Below are 21,771 nucleotides of genomic sequence, written 5' to 3' on the forward strand. Positions count from 1 at the left end.
AGACTTAAACAGTCATTTTACTGCACAGATTTTAATACTCGTTTTCTGAACAAAAGTGGATTCATCTCAGGGATATAAATTATTTGGATTCATTTAGTGAATCTTTTATGCAGGTTACGGCATTATTGTTCGTGACTAATGGTCATTGAGTCATTCACTCAACTGATTCATTTAAAAATGATACTTTGAGTTACAAAGTAGACTCCAGAAATGCTGTTTAAATGTTGTTTCCCCTCAAATGACAACTAAGTATATCTATCTTTTTTTCCCCTCCATTCTCTATTATTTAATACAATAATTAAATATAACAAGTAAATTAATTAATAATAAACTGCAAAACACCCTTACAAAGCCAGAAAAAGACATCAAAGGCAAGAATCTTGATTTGTTCGCTTGAAAGAGTTGTTCATGAACACAACGCCACTAGAACACAAGCTCTGGATCTGCAGAGGTTCAGTTAAGTGCTTCTTTTCCACTGCATTAAACCCATTGAACAAAGACACTCATAGAGACACTCGTACAGGCTGATGATGGCAGTAGGAGGTCTAACAGCAGGTCTGCAGGGCTCCCGCATCCCATCAGAGACCTGCTTATTTGATCCAATCACGTATGGCTCTAATGCATTGCACACCTCCTGCATTGCATATGATGTAAAAAAATGTAATATATGTGCAATGATCTTAAGTGTGTTGCTTGTATGATTATGTTGCAGTGAAACTGACATACAATATGTGGGCATTTAGAAATGAGCGTTACAGTACATCAAAACTGATCATAATTACTTTCACAACACACATTCATTTTACAATTAATTTTAAATGTGACCTTAATTTTTTTAGAAGTCTTTAGCAAAAGTGAAAAAATAAAATAAATAAGAAATATAAAATGTGAACCATGATGAAACGCATCAAGATTTACACCCACAACTATTTCCAACAGCACTTCTCACTTGTCAAACACCTCAAGGTCAAAGCTTATTTTTCTCTTGTGTAAGTAAACGCCACCACATATTGTGTGTTAGCACATCTGTGCTGCTGCTGAAAGAACTGGACACTCTCCTATACACAGATAAACAGTCAAATCAGTCTGACAAACGGAAGCAATCATGCATGTGAGCCTGACTCAAGCCATCTGAGAGTGTAGAAGATTGATGAAGAGCACAACCAAGTACAAGAGTGTCATGATTAACCACCAATCCCAGGCCAGAATGAAAGCAAAACAGTTGGTCTTGAAGCCGTTTTATATTCCTTTCAGTGACATTTGCATTGGGTGCATTATTATAATCAAAACAGTTTTAAATTGCTAAACTTCAATCTAAAAAAGCAAAGTTCATGGTCTAAATCAGTGTAAAATGTCTGTTTTTATAGGTACTATACATAGAGCACTTTGTACAAAATTATATTCCTCACAGCAGATGATTTGATTTATTACAAAATATGAATGTAGTGGTGATGAAGTAAAGAGAATGGCTTTAGCCACATAAGATCAGTCTCTAAATGACACTTTCAGCTACCATGCTGAAATTGTCGTTCTCAAAATCCATCCCTTTAATGCACACTGCATCAAATATTAAAGCTAAAACGACAACCTAATGAAAAAAAAAAAAAACACTCAACCTCACTAATTTAACTAGTTGACTATCCTGATCCCTACAGCACAGAAAGGCATGACCCTGGAGCACAAACAAACACATATTGAGTCACTGTGAATGTATCAGGCTCCCTTTTACCCAGAAGGCTTTGTTTTATGGGATTGTAATGGACCATTCAGCCAAACTGTATAAGGCAAATAAAGTAATTTCTCTCCCCTGCATCTCACATATAGAGCTACAGGGCCATTTCAAACCCACACACACATAGCAGGTGCATAGCTATTCTCATTGCATGTGAATGCTGGATACGAACAAGCCATACAAGAGTTTCTGACGCAGATATTTGATGATCAAGAGGGCTCTGGGTGGCATAATATGCACTTGTTGCCCTCTGGGTGAGCAGACACATTTCTGCAAGCACCACTTGAGCCTGTCAGCAGCAAAGGAGGGCGTGAGGACACACCACTGGCTCTGTCTGATCAGATGGTAGCTGAGAGTTTGCACTGATTTAACCACATTGTGGAAGTGTGAAAGCTAGCCTCAGAGTCTACAGCTTCAATCCGGAATCGAATGTGAGGTTTGTGTTTTGCATAATTCAGAGCTGTGTTGTACTGTATCACTCATTTCAAATGGAGATGCAAATGTGTGACAGCAGGTTTGTGCGCCCTCATAGCAAAGCCATTTACATATAGTGTTAAGGTACAGTAGCAAAAACCTGCTTAATTCTAAGTGTCAGAGAGAGGTTGGAAAATGGTCATGTAAAAGTAAATAATGACTAATTTTTAGGGATGCACCGAATTTTCGGCCACTGAAAATTATCGGCCAAAAATGGCATTTTTGGTTTTCGGCCAAAAGAGAAAAACGGCCAAAATAACGAGCCGGAAAAAAAAAAAAATATATATATATGGCGTGCCGCACTGCCCAGTAGTGTTCAGTGCGGAGGTTTCACTGTCCTCGTCACTGCGCAGTGTGACGCTCCGCTCAATATTCCGCTCTATGAATGTGCGTTCCGCTCACGTACCGCTATACTCACCGGAAAAGCAAAGTCTACTCAAATAACGCGCCAACAAGATATTTCTTTGTAGTATATTTGTTCCTGTCTGCAATAGAGCTACTGTGCTGTAACATGGCAACGCTGGTAAAATGACGTTCATGTTAACTAAAGTTAATGTTAACTAATGAACCTTATTGTAATGTGTTACTAATATTATTATAAATTCTCTCCAATTTTATTGTGTTACTTTCAGTAAAAAGTATGTTGTGTTTTTTAAATTCAGTGTCATTAAAATTGAGTTAAATTGAAAGATCTTACAAAATAACTTTGCATTATTTAGTAAAATAATAAATAATCATTACAAAGCATTTTCGGTTTTCGGCCAAGTGCATCCAGAATTTTCGGTTTCGGCCTAGAATTTTCATTTCGGTGCATCCCTACTAATTTTGGTCCAAGAAACCTTGACTAATATTAAGAGTTGACTTTAGAGAAAAAAATGTTGTACAAATTTGACTGCCATGATGCTAGGATGTACTGGTTGGTTGATAGGGTGTTGCTATACAGTTGCTAATGCGTTATAAGTGGGTGTTAAGGTATTCCGAGTGGTTGCTTTTTGTTATTCGCTAGTGATATTGGTCACTGTGACTTTTTTTAGTCTTTTTGTCATCTGTACACTCTAAAAAATGCTGGGTTAAATACAACCCAGCGCCGGGTAAAATATGGACAAACCCAGCTATTGGGTTGTTTTGACCCAGTGGTTGGGTTACTACCCAGAAGGTTGGGTTAAAGATTGCATTTAACCCAGCATTTTTTAGAATGTAAGGCTAAAATCATTAATCAGGTTGCGTAATAGCACATTTTCTCTCAAAAAGCTGCATGATTCATCTCCATAGCAAATACTGTGCGTAATGAGTTACATTACAGAGTTCCTTAAGCATAGAGATTTGAACAAACCTCTAACTTTATAAAGATTATCTAAAACTGAGAGTTTAGCCAAAACTGAATGTTCAATTATTCACCCTCATGTCTTTCAAAACTTCTATGTATTTCTCTTTTCTGAGAATATTTTGAAGAATGCTGGAGTCCAAACAACATCAGACCCTACTGACTTTCACTGTTTTGCCTGAATTTGTTTCAAAACATCTTCATTTGAGTTTCACAGAAGAAATGCACAAAGGTTTGGAACGACGTGATTTTTAGACAGAATGTAAATTTTTTGTTGAACTATTCATTTAAACATTAGCAAAAGTTAAATTGACCAATAAAAAGAATATGAAATAGCCTTTAAAGCATTGTCTTAGTCAACTCAAAAGCTGTGCGAAAGAATGCTGCTATAAGACTGAACTACAGGGAACTGAATTACTTCAATAAGATAAGGTGTTAGGCTTGTGAACAAACAGCCCCGTGGTTGACAGTTAACACTAGATGGACTAGGAATAAAAGCATGGATCACACCGATGGGAGGGTAAATAGAGCTATTGATCAGAGCAGCAGACAGCAAGGCAGCACTTCAATAGCCGGCAGGTGAATCTGGCTTCTAAATGTTCTCCTATAGCACAATCAGAGAACCATAATTCAACCAGACATCTCCCAGAACCGTTTCTAATGCAGTTACACACACTCTCGACCCAGAGTTCAAGGATAAAACTGACAATTACAACAGCAACAGATTACAGTATGTTACTGATGAGTTTGAGTGACTCTCTATGCAGCATTGCACTTACGGCGTGTCTGTGGGTTCAAAACCTGTTCCAGGTCTCCCAACATAGTGAGTATAACCTCTTTATCCAGCTGTGCCTTCTCCTCCCGGGCACTCTCAAGCTCCCAGTCTCCTCCGATGCCCGCTGGATCTGCCCGGTGGTCCTCATCCGATTTACGACAGCTGCCCGCTTTCTCCACCATCTCGGGCCGCTGGTGCTGATGTGCAGGAGCCATCCGACTGGACTTACGACCCCAGGGCACAGGAATAAGGGAGTGTTCGGATTGGGAAAGCACCTTGGTGAGGGACAGCGAGAGTGAGCGAGCTCGGGTGCTGCTGTCCGGATGTCTACGGGCGCTACCTCGGCCATGTTGGGGCGAGGGCGACGAAGACGATGTCCCGGAGGCTGCCGAAGGTGGGCAAGGTGGTTCGTCCAGCTCAAAGGCATAAACCCTCTGCTCCCCATCGCTAAGCAGCACGAGATTGCCGAGAGAACGTTGCTTGCGGAGGTTTAAGTTGTCCGGGAGAGGCTGCGGTGACTTGCGAGGCGGGCTGCCGCCCTGGAACACAGAAAACTCGGCTCCTCGCTTCATATTTTCACACGTTCTTTACACTTTTTCTTCCTTATGTTGAAGTTAGTTCCTCCTCACATGATCTGCGAGCCTCAGGTGGCTGCTGGCACACACGCTTAGACGCAAAGCTGCCCCTTGCACCAGGGAGCTTCAAATATCATCCTGCCCACACGCACGCTCACTCGCCGCAGCCAATAACCAGCATCCAGGTGCATGTACTCAGAGCATACTCCTACTGCCTTCCTCCTCTCTTTCTCTTCTCTCACTTCTTTCCTTCAATGTAGCACGGAGGCTCGTGGGAAGCAGATCTGCACCAGATTACGATGAAATTGTGATACACGTCCTTCACGGCATCCCCCCCTCTTCCTGTGTCTCTTTCAGCGAGCGAAGACTCTTCACACACTCTGTCTATTAATTACCGGCTGGAGCGAGCGCATGTGGTTCGCTCCAAGGGACAGCAGGAGAGACTGAGTGTGTGTGTGCACTCTCAGACGCAAGCCCAGGGTCCGCCTGCTCCTTTTAACATGCTGTGAGCTGCTTCATTCTCTTTATCCATCTCCCTCTTTCTTCTCTCGGTTTCTCTTTGCAGCAATGATGGCTGGTTTCCTGTTGCTGTTAGCTACCGATTTAGCACACACCTTTGCAGCAAAACATGTGAGTGTGTGTGTGTGTGTCGTGGAAATAACATAAGACAAAACTGGCTTGTAACACTGTGATCTCTCCTTAGATTTTCTTTATAATGAAGAAGGATGTTTAGATGATATATTTGTAAATGCTGCAGCACACAGCTTAACTATACAAAAAATATATAATATAATATAATATAATATAATATAATATAATATAATATAATATAATATAATATAATATAATATAATATAATATAATATAATATAATATAATATAATATTATTATATTGTGCAAAAAACAGGTACAGATACCTATATTATATTATATTATAGTTCATTATTAATTATTTTTTTAAGTATTTTTTTTTTATTCACTGTCTCCCGACAAGCTATTAACAAATTGCTTGCCTAATATTTCAGAATTAACCAGTTTTTTTTTTCTTCTCAGCACTGAACTAATAGAGTACAACACAAATTCCCCAAAAAAGATTACCCAAACCAGATTCCAGAGAATTCAGCAAATACATGTCATAATTATCTTTTTTTTTTTTGCCATAAACACCACCAACCAATCAGCCATCTAAGAACAGAACAGGTGCATGCAGAGATTTTGCTTTTGTACTTGCATCGAGTGTAGCATATTTTATAATCGGGCGGAACCCACAGTGCACTTCAACAGGAAGTGAGTTCTGAGGTTAACATCTATAAGTAGTAGATGTGAGGGTTTCCCTGACCGCATCACTGGCTAAACCATGGCATTTCAAACATGAACAGATGTAGAGAAAAGCCTGCAGACATGCTTCCTAAGATGAAAAATGCTTTTTCTCTGATGTTCCAATTTCACAGGAAAGAAAGATTTTCTGTTTAAAATAAGGATCATCTCAGATGTTTCTTCTAAAATTAAAACACCAGTTGTTGGATTTGAAAAATATGAGATTTTTTAAGACTCCATTTGATTTCCACTTAATCCCACCGCTGTCTACAACAAGTGAAACTATTAAGGTAATAAAGCAATATTTCAATTGTAAATTTTACTTCTATGGGACAATTAATACTTTCTATGCATATCAATCTGAAAATTTTGATTGCTTATATCTAACATGCAACAGCTTAACGTGTATTAATTGTGACACACTAACAATATTGAATCTACATGTACCATTTAGAATTTGTATTTATTTTCTTCATTTGTTTTCAGCAGCTCAGGGTACAATAACAATTTTATGCTTTCCTAACTCTCCAAAAGCAGTGCAACACATAAAACAAATGTCTGACCATGAGTCAGAATGCTATTGCTGCTTCTAGATCCACTTGCAAACAACAATGTCCCTCACCTTCAAAATGACCACAGCAGGGCTGCATTCTCATTGACGTGCAAACACTGACCACTTTGTGCTTATGTGTTCGTGTCTGTAGTTTATTCACTTTAATTTGACATTCCAGGCATTTTTGTGCAAGCTGGAGCACTAATTTATATCTCATTAAAGAAGAGTGGGCTGGTTTGAGGAAAGATTTTCCAGTCGGGTTTGTTTTGAGCTTTTTTAGATTGTTAATTACGAACAAAATACATTAAAGTAACAACAGGGAACCTCAGGGATACACACAAGATGATCAGATCCCAAACCGATTAAATTTCATCACGTACAGAATTAATGAAATAAACCAAAAGCATTTGCAGAGGGATATAATGACAGTGGCTGTGCTGATAAATATGCACACAGGAAATGAACAACTAGGAACGCATGTCATAGTGCACCCTCCAATTCCAGAAACTGCAGCGCAGGTAAATGCAGCATTTGGGCACAATTTGCATTAATTTCTTACAGTTGCTCACCGACTGGTTGTTGAGAGATGTGTGCGAGCAGTGCCTGAGCCCCAGGCACCTATCTTCAGCTATCAGCTGTCACATCACAGTCCCACACACAGAGAATTACACACATGCACAAATAAACAACACATTCTGCAGCCTGGCCTCCCAAACAAGGCCAGCCTTTGTCCACCTGTCATATCTGACCTTTTCTTGCTGCGACAGCAACATGGAATTAGCGGCCTGCAGAGAGAATCTGTGCCTGTGCTTCAGCTTCTCTGTGTGTGTGTGTGTGTGTGTGTGTGTCAGGCTTGTGTCGCTCTCTTATGTCTGACTGTGTGTAGGTGTGCATGTGCACATGTGGCAGTACTCGTCCTACTGTACCTGAGATCTCCTCCAGGCACTGTTTGGCGGTCTTGCTGTAGACCAGGTCTTTTGTGGGACTGAGACACGGTTCAGTGGGGACCACAGTAGTGCAGTCATTCTCTGAATACGTCCTGAGTGAAACAAAAGAAAAAATTACATATGAATTATTAACATTTCACATAGAGTAGGTTTTTTTTTGCATGTATGCATAAATACTATCATACAGTCAACACAAATTTTGCATTAGATCAATCCAAGTGCCACTTATTTTAAAAGAAAGCTCCCTTAAAAAATCATTTTAGTAACACTGATATACTATTATAGTTTTTGATTATATTTTCAATTAGATTTCATTTTTATATTTTATATTTCCATTTTTAATTTTAGTTATTTTAGTAATTTCTTTGTGTTTTTGTCATTTTTATTAGTATTTATTTGTTTGTTTGTTTGTTTGTTTATTTTTAAATATGTCTATATAGTTTTTATTAAGTTTATTTAAGTTTTTTTTCCATTTGATTTTTATTTAAAAAATATAGCTGAAATAAAATTAGTTGTTACTTTTAAATATATATATATATATATATATATATATATATATTTTTTTATTTTTATTTTTATTTTTATTTACTTATTTATTTGTTTGTTTATCAATGGTTTTAGTGTGAGGTTCAAGTTAACAATAATATCCCTGCCACTAATAATAACCCTGGGACCATGTGGCTATGAGTATTTTAAATTATAAATTATTATTATTTGTATTATTATTGTTTATTAAATTCATTTATAATAATAATAATTTATTATTATTATTATTTACAATCATTAAAATCAAAATAGTATCATTTTAAAATGAATACTTAGTATATAATCTAACCCTATGATTTTTCTCTATGGAATAAATCACAGAATAGTGACTTTATGTAGCTGTTTTCCTTATAGTGTTTTTAGGTTTGACAATAGGTTTGTCATTGTGGGGACACCTGGCCCCCAAAAATATACAAAAATCTGGCAAACACATGCACACACAATGCTGTTCAGACTTAGCTGAAATAGACTGGGAAAAACTCTGATTGTATATGCATAACAACCACACCTACAACAAAGCCATCCCAGGACACCTGCACTCGCCCAGATAAACATTCCCTCTCATACACACACACACAGTCACACACATACAATTCACCAGCCAAATATTTCAGTGGCATGTCACACTGTTAGTTTCACCATGTGCTCCACATTCATGCCATTGAGATGCTGCATTACCTGTGACAACACACACACATAATTCACACAAACTCTGCCTGTAAATGCAAATAAACAAATGATGCAGAAAGGAAGAGGACTTAAACTGCCAGGTAACTTCAGGGCTTGGTGAGCTGAATTAACTCATTAAGTGATGAAATTGTATAAAACAAAACAGACAGATTCAACAGAAGGTCAACTATGGACACACACAGAGATTTTACTGGCAGCAAACGCATTGTTTAATCGTTTTAATACAGTTTTCAAGCAACATCACTGAAGCTGTGAGTGTTGATGTGAGGAGAGGCAGTGGAAGGGAGGTCAACCCACTGTTCTCCATGCCAGATGGAGGCAAGTACAAAAGCTCCCTTCCAAACCCATGTGAGCTTCCCACCTAGACAACATTTTAGGCATCTTCACTCCCAACATAAAGGCTCAAAAAGTAGGATGCGAAATTAGACTGCCTTATACAGTACCTAAGGCAGCAGTATACATACTAGGATAAGAAAAACCTAGAATTAACTGTGGACATTCAAAATATTTATATTTTTAGGCCATGTGTCAACCAAAGCGGGTTTTTTTTGTTTGTTTTTTTTTTTTTTTTTTTTAAGAGGCTAGCATATTTTTCAATGGGAATGACATGTTTATCGCATTTTATCAGCGCATAAAGTTGAAGAATATTCAACTTTGGGTAAAACGCAGTGTTCCTCACTGCCACTTAGTCAGCTGTCCAATCACAGTGGAGGATGGGCAGGACAAATTCCACACTGACCAACCACCACATCCTAATTGTACAACAGCAACAGACAATAACAAGAAGCACAACAATGGGACAAAATCATTTAAAACAAGGGCCAAAGCAAGTTCTTTATATTGTGTCAACATTTTTATATTCATAAATAAACTATCTGCAAAATCAGATCAAAATCACAGTTCAGCAGTTATTCTGTATCATAACAGCCAAAGCATCTCAACTGAGAAAAATGCGCCTCAGAAGCGCTCTCAAGTGCTCACAGCTAGGCGTTCTCAGCAGAGCGCCTGGTGTTTTCAGCTTGCTAAATACGCTTCGTTGGACACGTGGCCTTAATGTATATTATATTTTATTCAGTGCAGAGAAGTACTGAATAATCTGATAAATCGGTGTGATGTGTTTTTGTGCCCATTATCTTAATGTAAAAAAAAAAAAAACATAAATCAAATTTTCACAATTGTAGTTCAGTAATGAAAAATCTATTTCCATTAAACATGGTCATTTTGAACTTAACAGGAATCCTGAAAAATTGTATTTTATTTTATTAGAATGAGTTTTGAAATGTATGAGTTACATTTTTTAATATTTTAAAATAGAAAATGGTTATTTAAGTTGTAATAACAATATCACAATATTGCTATTTTACTATATATATTTTTTTTTATTAAATAAATGCCCCCTTGGTAAAAAAACAAAACAAAACAAAAAACGTAAAAAATGTAAAAAATTCTAACCAAACTGAAACCTTTGAATGGTAGGGAATATATAATTAAAGTTATATAAAAAAAAAAATACAGTTTTGAGGCTGGTAATACAAGTTCTTCAACTCACTTGCCCTTGCCAAGCATGCCTAAAAGTTTGACTAAAAGTGTAGCTCTAAGAGCATGATAACCACGTGGACCTGTTCAAAATGCAGTGTATCGTCTCGTACACCGTCAAGCGCTGTCGCAGCCCTGCGGGTTTTACAGTGTCAAGCAAAGCTCTCAAGAGGAAGATCTGCAGTGGTGGAGGGGAGTGTGATAAGGGCTCCAGTTTAAAATTCCATAAAGACTTTAGGTTATAATCCTTATGAGATGGCACTAAGAATGCCAAACACAGCTTTAAGAAAACGGCATCATCTTCCTGTGAATAATGAACCTGTGGCAAGAGTGTGTTTTTATGAGACCTGTTAAACTCTTAAGGTTCAGTGTGTGCAGGTATGACACACAGGGGTCACTGGGTTTGAAAGCTCTTTATTCAAGAAAAGGATTAAACCTGTTACTGAACATACACAATCGCTCAAGGACAATACCCTTCCACTCTCGTTTTCATGTCAGTTTTTGTCTATCACAGGCCCATTAACACTCTCTTTGTCTCTTTAATAAGCAGACTCAAACTGTTATGAATGTCCTCTGCCCATCAATCACATATTGTCTTTTCTGTTCCCACTTCCTCTTCCTCCATTCTAACCTCTCTCCCTCATTAGTCATCATTTGTGATGTCATCCGTCTCTTGGTGAGGACTGAAGGAGGCCACGCCCCTTAAACGAGGTGGACTGGCAAACGGCTCAGCGGTTCCCACTTGGGCTAATAATACTGTCGAGATGAGACATTTACCCACTGCTTTTTCTTGCAAAGTATTGCGTGATTGGATAGGCGGCGCAAGGGACAGATGATCAGTGGGTGTGTGTTTGTGCATCTAGAAGCTGGTTTGATAAACTATAGATAGATTGCTGGTTCAACGTATATTTGCCTGTAATTAACGATGCTTTATGATGCTCTGTCAGCCTCTGTGTGTAAGCGGGGTCTCACTCCGTCTGGTCAAAAAGGACTTTTGTCTATACTGAAAAGAAATCCATTCTGTTAACATCACCCCCCACAGTCAGATTTAACAAGACATCCTCCAAATTTCTCGTTCTGCCTTCAAACCGACAGCAGAGCGAAGAAATGATTGATTCGAAAATGCCTGCACAGAAACACCGCTGTGCAACATATCGGAGCATGTGCACTTCCCACCAGGTCACCTCTAAAACATTCCGATTTTGGAAGATCTTTCGTGCAGATATTATATTAAAAGAAATTATATTTTTTGTATTGTTTATGGTGTATCTTCATGATTAATGATAACGAATAGGTTACACCCGTTACATTTGGCAAAAGAGATTCTTTAAAGTATCTGTCTTGTTAGTGGTGTGCAGAATAAGTAAAAGATGAGGTAATTATTCTGGACCTCCTGGGGATGAGGGTTTCATCTTTGCCTGTCTATTGAGGGTAATTACAGAGACATGGTCCTGCTGTCTCATGGATAATGATAATGATTTCACATCCCAGAATAGAACCCAGGAACCCAGATCTGTCTGTTTGTCTGAGTCTCGCCCTTTTGTGATCTCTAAGCATCATTGGATATATGGACCCCAGTAGCCCTGCCAGGACTAGAAGTCAGCTGGGTCTATGATGAGGACATAGTAAGTCTGAAAAATGACCAGTTCTGTCCAAATTAACTGTTCTGTCCAACAACGTTAGTTCTAAAATAATTCTATCCAAAGGGACTAAGTACACTGATCAAAAGGAAAGCCCACCTGCCATTAATTATCTTGCCAGGATGCAATGATAAATGTAAGTGACAGCCCTAGTGAAAAATAAAAGTATTAAAATATATTTGAAATACATTTATTACATGCTAAGTATGCTACAAATACATTTACACATTTATGTACTTAATAAAAATACCCTGTAACTGTACTTTTAGCATACCATATTTGTACTTAAAGTCTGCTAAATTGGAACAACTAATTTTGTACTTATTGCACTTTAATTGTGCGTAAGTAGTGCTGATGTCCAACTAAAGATGTACTGAAGTATATTTGATTGCGCTAAAGTGGAACTATTGCAAATATACTTTAAATTGCATTTAAAGACCGATATTATTCAAAGAACAAACAGTCCTCATCAATAGTGACATTATAACACATTTTAGGCTTAATATTAAGAAATGTGCATTGTGCAGATCTAGATCTGTAATCATCAAGCTACTACCCACAACTTCAAAGCAAGAGATCTGAAAATGCAACAATCATGTGCATTTGTGTTTAAGAATCACTCACCGATACATGAAGGGGGCGACGGTTGCCGTGTTGGGATGGTTGTGTTGTTGCTGCTGGGGAAGTTGTACTGCACCATTACCTCCTAGAGCTCCTCCACCACCCAGCCCAGATGTGGCGGATCCAGAAAGCGCTGAGGTACTTGTTGATGACACCATGCTGGTCTTCCGATTCTCCAATCCTCCCAAAGATCTCTGCATATATATAGACTGACCACCTTTACTAAGTTTGGTTTTCTCACCACCTGTAGCAGGTACACTAGTTGCAGGTACACTGGGTTGGCTAGCTGCAGGCTTGGTGGTTGCTGTCGGAGCCTTCAGACCAGGCTTGGGGATGCCGCTGGAGGCGGGGATTGCACTTTCTTTCTTCACAGAGGCTGTGGACGTTTTGTTTCCTTTGGGGATGAGGCTGGCAATCTTGGAGCCTTTCTTAGAGGGCTCCACTATCACTGGCTCCTCTTTGGGTGGTGTGCTTGCTTTGCTCTTGGTCTTGTTCTTGTCCTCTTTGTCTTTGGGTTGTGGCAAGGACTTATTGTTGTGGTTCTTGCAGTTGTTGGTCTTGTTTGGGGGTGCAAAAGAGGACACGGGGGTCTTCCCCTGCTGTTTTGAGATCCCGCAGGGTGGTGTGGGACTGCAGGTCCCCTCATCTCCAAACTCTGACAAATCGTCCTCCTCCTGGAGAGCCATTTCGGCCACTGAGGGTGAGGTTCTGGATGCGGATCGAGGGTTGATGAGCCGGAATTTCTCCAACATGGAGCGCTGGTTGCCGGGGGCTGATTTGGAGGAGTCTGTGATTGGGGGACGGAGGCGATCGGAAGATGAGGGAGGGGTTGGGGAAGCGGTTGGGCTGGGTGGCTTGGTGGCCAGCATAGACGATGTGGCACTGTGCTTCATGTTCATGGACTTGCTGCGCCAGGTCTTTCCAGCAGTGGGAGAGGGGATGGCAGAGGCCAGCTGCTGCCCGCTGGTGCTGGAAGGCACCGAGCCACTGCCGTTCATGCTGCCTGGCAGAGGAATGCCCTTCACCGACTCTGTATCAGAGAAACAGACCACACAGCGGACACATCTGTTAGACTGATATATCTAACCCTAGAAGCAATACAAAGTTTGTCTTGGGCGAGGAGGAAAACATATGACTACAACAATAATCAAATATTAGCATAAGTGGAAAGAGATTGTGGGAAGGCAAAGCGTCCCACAAACACATGAGGAACAGATAGCGCTCCGTCCAAATCTTTACTCTGCAATCCCACCGCATACTGAAATCCCAAGCAATGCTGCAATGCACTCAGGCAGAAAATTGGATCCTAAATTGATTTTGTGGGATTTCGAATACTTTGTTGTTGCCAGATACCCTCTTGTTCTTTGTAAATGCAGTGATGTTTTGCACAGAATCAACATGGCTCATAGAATAACATACATAAACATACTTAATCCAATATATATAGATAATGTACATGTGAGGAAAATATAGGTCTACATATATCAAGAACTGTAACATCCTTTAAAATGCAACTTGTCTGGGCCTTGACTATCAGTCCAATGACGATGATGATGATATAATGACAACAACTTCCGGTCACACTTTATATTAGGTGGCCTTAACTAATATATACTTACATCAAAAAATAAGTACAATGTACTTATTGTGTTCATACTGTTTTGCAAAACACTATTGCTGCTATTGAGGTGGGATACGGGTAAGGTTAGGGACAGGTTTGGTGGTTTGGGTAGGTTCAAGGGTGGGTTTAGGTGTAAGGGATGGGTCAACAGTGTAATTATAAATGCAATTACAGAAATTAATTACAGATGTAATTACATATAGGTATTTTTAAAAATACAAGTACAGAGTAAAAACATGTATGTACACAATAAGTGCATTGTACCAAATGATTAATTTAAGTACATAGTAGTTAAGGCCACCTAATATCAAGTGGGACCCAACTTCCTATTGCTAAGCTCAGTGCCCAGACTTAAATTGCTTTACAATTTTAGTGCATATAAATTGGATTTTTTTGACTAGATGTCAGTGTACATTACTGACAAAAATATGTATGATATTCTTGCATGATCTGAATGCAATGTATACAAATACAGTAACCATACAGTACCATGGTATATACCAAAATATCTACTATCTAATTCCAACAATGTACCATGGCATTGTTTTCAATACTTTTTTGTAAGGGGAATGCTAAAGCTCGGAATGTTTTACAGTTTGAGAGTGAATCTCATGCAACTAGAATAATCGTTTATTTTAACAAAATAAAATAATAAAAATAAACAAATTTGCAATGTAATATTATATTAAAAAATATTCAGTGTTTATATCCAAAATGAATAGACTTAAAATATGAATATTTTATGTACTCATTTATATATAGGCCATTAACATGTACATAAAATACCATTTTAATGAGTTCATGTGTATTTAAAAAGATCAGTTATACACCATTGCTTCTGCTGCCGTACAACATAATAAAATGCAAGTAAATCTACTTAATCTTACAGCAACTCAGGCTGTCCCTCACTGTGATTTGCACCCAGATGTATCAAAGAGTCAAGCTGAAAAATTCTAAACACAAAGGAAGAAAGAAGGAGATGGGACTTCATTTGGTTCCATTGAAAATCTTGTAGAGTGAACAGTGATTGGACTGCGAATGAGCACTGTGTGGATCGGGCTTCAGTGCATGTGTCAGCTAAATTAACCCCGTCTTTGGAGATAACAGCAGCTTAAATAACAGCCTCTCTCACACTCATACACACACCAGACCATCGAAACGTGGTTACCATAGCTACCCTTTTCTTCACACCAATGTATATGTTGAAAGTGATGCCACTTTGTTCTGAGAAGTCTGATAGGATGCCACACACATTTCAAAACAAACACATTAACAGGTGTGATGACAGAAAACATGGCATTGAAGATTTTCCATCTTAATTTACTACTGTCTAATCCAGAATGGATTGCATTAGCCATTTTCTTTGCCTCTGGCTCTCTTTGTTATCTCTTCTGCCCAGTTCTGATATATCTCTTCCATCTCAGTCACAGGTGCTACTGTATGAAGCTATGTATAAACTCTGATTTCCTTTAAAGTAATCCAGGAACTGGACACAGTGCTTTTGAAAGCTGAGCTAATGCTAGCAAACATGCTGACTCACTCCTGCAGCCAGTGTGAATGGTGAAATTAGCTTTGTTATACAAGACTACTTAACATGCAAGTGTTTGTGCCCACTACCTTGGAATAGGGCTTATAAACAGTGTGAGATTTGCGTCTACATAGAGGTTTTGTGCTGAAATACGTAGGTGATGGTAACACAGGGTGCTGACAGATTTGAGGTTAAGGATTAAATCAGTTAAAGGTCAAACTCAGGATTATGAAATTTGTATTCAAGCCTGCCATAAAAATGAAAGACTGCAAGCTAACTCTGTTCCAAAACCTAGTGAGCTGCCTAGTGGGCTACTAAGGCAGCATCCTAACTGTCATGAAACCCAATTTTGAACATTTTATGAATGAAGCACAAATGATCAACTCACAATTGAGATATTAGCATGTTGCTAAGCTAACAAAGTTGATAAAATAACCAACATCAAAGAACCGTGAACATTTGAATGTGTCTTCAAAAAGTATTTTAGGTCCAAGGAATTTGGCTAACAAAAAATGTGTAAATCCCTGATCTATTTAAACAAGAACAGCCTGAAATCTATGTAACTGTTGTTAGAAATTATGCTTTAACAGCACATTTCAAATCAGGATTAAAATTCTACGACAATTGTATCATAAAATCGTGCTTTTTAATCTCAAACGACTTTTTTTTTTTTTTTTCAGGATGATCCAGCTAATGCATGTTTTGTGGTGTAAAAACATGTGATTTGCTATTTTAACTGTATGGTGGAACTTCTATTCCTACAGTCAATATTTTGAATGCTAGAATGCCTCTTTAACAGGTTTAACTGTCTTTTTTAACTGTAAAGGGCAACAAAAATCATGATTTCTCTCATTCATATATGTACCAGACTGTTTCTAAATGCATTTCAGAATAGCCTCCTCTATGAAGGACACATGTGATGCTGCCTTAAAGTGCAGTCACGTGTATTGTTGTTTTAGCAGGCAAACTTCAGTCATTTTGGTAGAAAACATCACAATTTCTATTTTGAATGAGGGTGGTGGATTTCCTCATGCAGGTTTGGCAATGGGTTTAAGTTGGTCACACAGATTCACCATGTTGGCCAACAAAAAGATGATTGGTTTGAAAGCTGCTGTGTAAGCTGTGCTTCATTCATCGCTACACTATCGACAACAGACCTGTTTTGCCTGCAAAATGTCACTGATATGACTGCACCTTTAGAATTTGGCCAAAACACTGTATCTCACAAGGCAGCATATTTTTCTGCCTACTGCATGGAACAGCTTTTGTGTCAACTGTACACCTACGAGGCCTTAAAATGCTAGGTAGGCAGCTCACTAGGTTTTGGAACAGAGCTCTGTTCTCTCCCTACCAGCCCCTCCCATAGTTCCTTCAGTGCGGCAGACTTTTTGGACAGAGGAAAAAGGAAGATGAGGGAAAAAAAAGGCAGATGGGAGTTTGCTTTTCTCATCTGTGGAAGTATTAGCGCAGTAGCCCTGTAAATCAAGGTTTTGAGTAATGTCAGGCCCGATGGAAAAGGGCAGGAATGGGTTTCGAGAGAGACGCTGCCTATTAGGACTCTCTGATTCATCAAAGCCCCGTCTGCCATGTGAGACCCTCTGTCTGGCTTTGTGTGTACCGTCTCGCCCTGTCCCATAACCAGTATCTGGGAAAACCAGCATCTGTGCTAACAACGATCGAGGACCAGTAAAGTCCGGTATAAATCTAACTGGGCAGTACAGCCAAAATAAACAGTCTGTGAGGGAAATTGGTTGTGTTTTGTTCACGGATTCTTGCTGTGAGGGTTGAACCAGGGGCGAAATACGGGTCACACGTCTTTGAACTCCCAACCCGGCTTCAATCGACACACTCCATCAGGTCTAGCACAGATTTATGAAGTAACCAACTAGCCTGTGGAGATTTACACACTGGTGGCTAAATAGCCATGTGGTTTTATGAAGTCAGCTTTGAATGATGGTTCGGCTTTGACAGGAAGATGAAATCTGAAGTGAACTCTGAATAGGCTGGTTATGTGGAAGATGCAGAAATATAACATGAACGTCATCTCCAAATATATAGGAGGAATACAGTGAATGCCGAGGGCAGATCACCTTTTCAGATGTGAATAACACACCAGAGAGGAACCACAGTGCAATATTATACTTTAATTTCCCAGGAAATTGTGTTTTTCCACAGATTTACTGTATTTCATTATGAAAATGTAATAATAAATACACGAGGGAACCACCTCAGAGCATCTTGCCCTGTGCCACAGTGCTATTGTTCCTGTGATAGTGGCACCATCTAGTGGATAACAGAATACAGTTGTTGCTGTTTCATTTGAGTAATATGCAGAAATCTTGATTTTAATATTAAGATTCTGTAGGCTGCTCACCTCTGTCGTTGCCGCTAGCATACTGAAGTGGTTTGCTCTTGTCAATACTGTTGAAGCTCTGGCTCCGTCTGTTCAGGTTTGAGGATCCGTGGGCTTTACTACTGCTACTGCCGCTGCCTGCAGCGGGGACTCTGGAGGGACCTGGTAACCTGTAACACACAACACACACACTAATTAGTTTGGGTTTAAATCACTGGACATTATTAAATATGAACTGTACGAGCTTACATTATATCTCTGATAGACACACATACAGACTAGGGTTATATTATATTTAAGTAAAAAAACTGAAAAACAAAATGACAAAACAACAAAATAATCAATCAATCAATCAATCTGTCTGTCTGTCTGTCTGTCTGTCTGTCTGTCTGTCTGTCTGTCTGTCTGTCTGTCTGTCTATCTATCTATCTATCTATCTATCTGTCTGTCTATCTATCTATCTATGCCTCCCTCCCTCCCTCCCTCCCTTCTGTGGACACATTTGGCCTTACAGAAAAGAGCAATGTGAAAGTTTATTTATGTACTTATTGATTTATTTATGTAATAATTTATTATTAGACAGCTGCAAAAAGATGAAATATTGAGAATATTTACTTCAAATGGAGGGTAGTCATATATTCAGCTGTATAAATTAGAGATCTGGTAATGGCTTTTGACAGAAAACACACTCACTTGTTTGACAGTGATACATACAAGCCAATAATGGATAGTGTTCAACAAAAAGATTTGACTAATATACAGTGTCTTCTAAAACAGCTCATTTTTCAATATGTCAACACATTAATCTCTTAATTGCTCTAAAATCTGCAATAAAACTAGCCTGGAGTGAGTGTGTGTGTGTGTGTGTGTGTGTGTGTGTGTGTGTGTGTGTTTCTTTGCATTGTCTTGTGCTGTATTCATATTATTGATGATTTACTTGCGCACAAAGCTCGTTAATGACTCACGAGTGCCAGTTTTTAATTAGGAAACACGACCCTGTGACACATCAGCCTAAGAACGGCTCATAAACATGTCGTGGAGGAACAAAACAGAAGAAATTTAACATTCTTTGACACTGACACTGTTTCTTATAGCTGATTCAATTTCGCACCAAACAGAGATGTTTCACTTTACTCCAATCTGATTACGGCAATAGACAATTGATTTTAACAAACCAAATTGATGACCTAATAAAGACATTATAGTTTCATTTTAAAAACCATCTGAAATTCCCATCATCATTTGAAATTCTCATCACTGATCAAATGTTTTGAAAACTCTTATTACACAGATTCAGAGCAAATAGCTTTCCTAGAAATGATGGATTGGAGAACGATGATTCATGCAGTTCAGGTGCATGTCTCATCAAGCCTCTAATGACACTGCTTCATCACTCGCTCATTTCCCATCAGGCACTTCTGCTTTTCCCCATTAACCTGTTGTGCAGGCCACCATCGCCAGCTATGATAATATGCAAGCATATCTGATGCTATTCCTCAGATAAGGTTATTTGGATGAAAATTGGGACGGACTTCAGTGTCTGAATTGAGGACAGGGTCTAAATGGAAGAGTTTTAGATGTTTTAGCACAAAACCAGTGTCTGTAGAGAGCACCACAGATTCCCACTGGGCTATGTGTGTTTGTTTATTAAATATTCAGCCTATTTCTATCATGTTTTTATCTATCAGTAAGACTGTGTTACTCTCAGCTGCAAGTAACACATTTTATCATATAAAAATCTTACCCGTATCCCCAAAACACATCAAAAGTGAGCAGATTCAGTTTGGCCTGTTTCAAAGACGCAGGCAACATCTGACATCAGCATTTATAAGACTTTTGGCTTTCTAATTTGGTCTTGAAACGTTCCTTAGACTATGATTTGCATAAATGTGTATCATGTTTACATTCACAAACACAAATATGCCTGTAGAGGATAAATTTAGTGCTTACCAGGCATCCGAAGACAGAGAATGTTGCTAAAATAGACCTGAATTAAAGCTACGGTGTGTCATTTTTTCTGTGCTAAAAGACTTTATTCTATCCCGACTTATATTCAGAGACAAGTATGATATTTATAGGTTGATTTGCCTGAAAAATCCCTGACACTTTCAAAGCATTGCTCTTTTTGAGCACCTCGACCAAGCCGACACAGCAACACACTGGTTCAACCAATGGCATGAGTTGGGGGCGGGACCATCTGCTTGTTTGGCCAATAGCACGGAAGCAGTAAACTTGAAATGTTCTTTTTTTTTTTACAGTTTGTTTGATGACACTAATGGTAAAGACATGACATATTCTGCTTTAAAGGCTGTTACTGAAAAGTCAGTAACTGAATCTGAGGTGGTCAGCTGGAAGACCAGATCTCTGAATTAGCTCTTGTTTATATTAGGGTATTAATTAAAGTGTCAGTGGGGCTCAGATGCAAACCTTGAAGGTTTGACGGAGTTCAACTGTGAAACGTCTCAACTTCTGAATAATCCCTGAATTTTAATAACGCATCACATCTTATCCAATTTGTGTCTGGCATAGAAAAAAAGGCCTTATGGAAGATAAAATCTTTCAAATTATACCTATTAAAATTTAGAGCAGGATGTTTAAGGATCAAATAAGACTGCTTCTGTCTTCTTGGGAGAAACTTAATACTATCTTTCCAATTGAAGTACACTGAATATAGCTGAAATTTTTGGATTCTAGAGAGCAGCTAATTTTATGCATTATTATCTATCCTGCTTTTCTTCCTTTAAGAAACAAGATTATAGGTTATTACAATTTTGTCTCTAACCCAGATTACTGCACAATAATCTTCAAGCCTCAGACATAGAGTTTCATATGCATCTCTCGTTTGTGTAAATGTATGTGTGTATTAGTCACCTCTGAAGCATCATATCAAATGTCAATTGAATTTAATGACAAATAAATACATAATAATGCTGAAATTAAATGAATACTAATTTTAACATGTACTCAAAAAACTGATTTATTCATGAATAATACAATTGAATAGAACCCGCCAGCCTATCACTGGAACATATCAAATATTAATTAACTATAATTAAAATGTGTCTGAAATTCATTAATTGGCAATCGTTCATTTGTGAACCCACAGCAAACGAGATTTGGGAATATTTTTGGACAACTGGGCGGTGAGATTAATGTTTTTGAAAGAACTCTCTAAAGACCTGTTCACACCAAGGACGATAACTATTAAGATAACAATAAAGTTCTAAAAATCATTCTTAATATTAAAGAATAGCAGAGTCCACACCACAGCTATAACGATAAAGGCACAGAGAAACGATATTGTTGGAATCACTTTCAACACTGACAGCCAATCAGAATCAATCCTGCTATAACAAGCTTGAGAATTTAAAGCGGCAGATGAGCGTGTGCTTAGAATAAACAGACGGTATCGTTCGCTGGTGTGGACGCTAATATCACTATCTTTATAATTATCTTTATAGTTATCGTTATTTGTGTGAACAGGGCTTAATGCTTACAAAGGCTGCATTTTTTCGATCAAACACACACACACACACAC

At 38.5% G+C, this 21,771-nt stretch overlaps 1 protein-coding gene across 12 annotated transcripts in view; it reads right to left on the minus strand.

Annotated features, from left to right (window-relative positions):
* The window catches only part of nav3 (neuron navigator 3), a 322,550-nt gene that overhangs the window by 55,666 nt on the left and 245,113 nt on the right, over positions 1 to 21,771 (minus strand). For all 12 annotated transcript variants that reach the window (XM_058772574.1, XM_058772573.1, XM_058772569.1 and 9 more), the window contains 3 exons: positions 18,255 to 18,403; positions 12,735 to 13,761; positions 7,678 to 7,790 (listed from right to left, as the gene is read on the minus strand). In XM_058772574.1, the coding sequence (XP_058628557.1) occupies positions 7,678 to 7,790; positions 12,735 to 13,761; positions 18,255 to 18,403 (1,289 nt within the window). The remainder of the gene's footprint in view (positions 1 to 7,677; positions 7,791 to 12,734; positions 13,762 to 18,254; positions 18,404 to 21,771) is intronic.

The sequence above is a fragment of the Onychostoma macrolepis genome, chromosome 04, assembly GCF_012432095.1.
Source record: "Onychostoma macrolepis isolate SWU-2019 chromosome 04, ASM1243209v1, whole genome shotgun sequence".
NCBI classification, from domain to species: domain Eukaryota; kingdom Metazoa; phylum Chordata; class Actinopteri; order Cypriniformes; family Cyprinidae; genus Onychostoma; species Onychostoma macrolepis.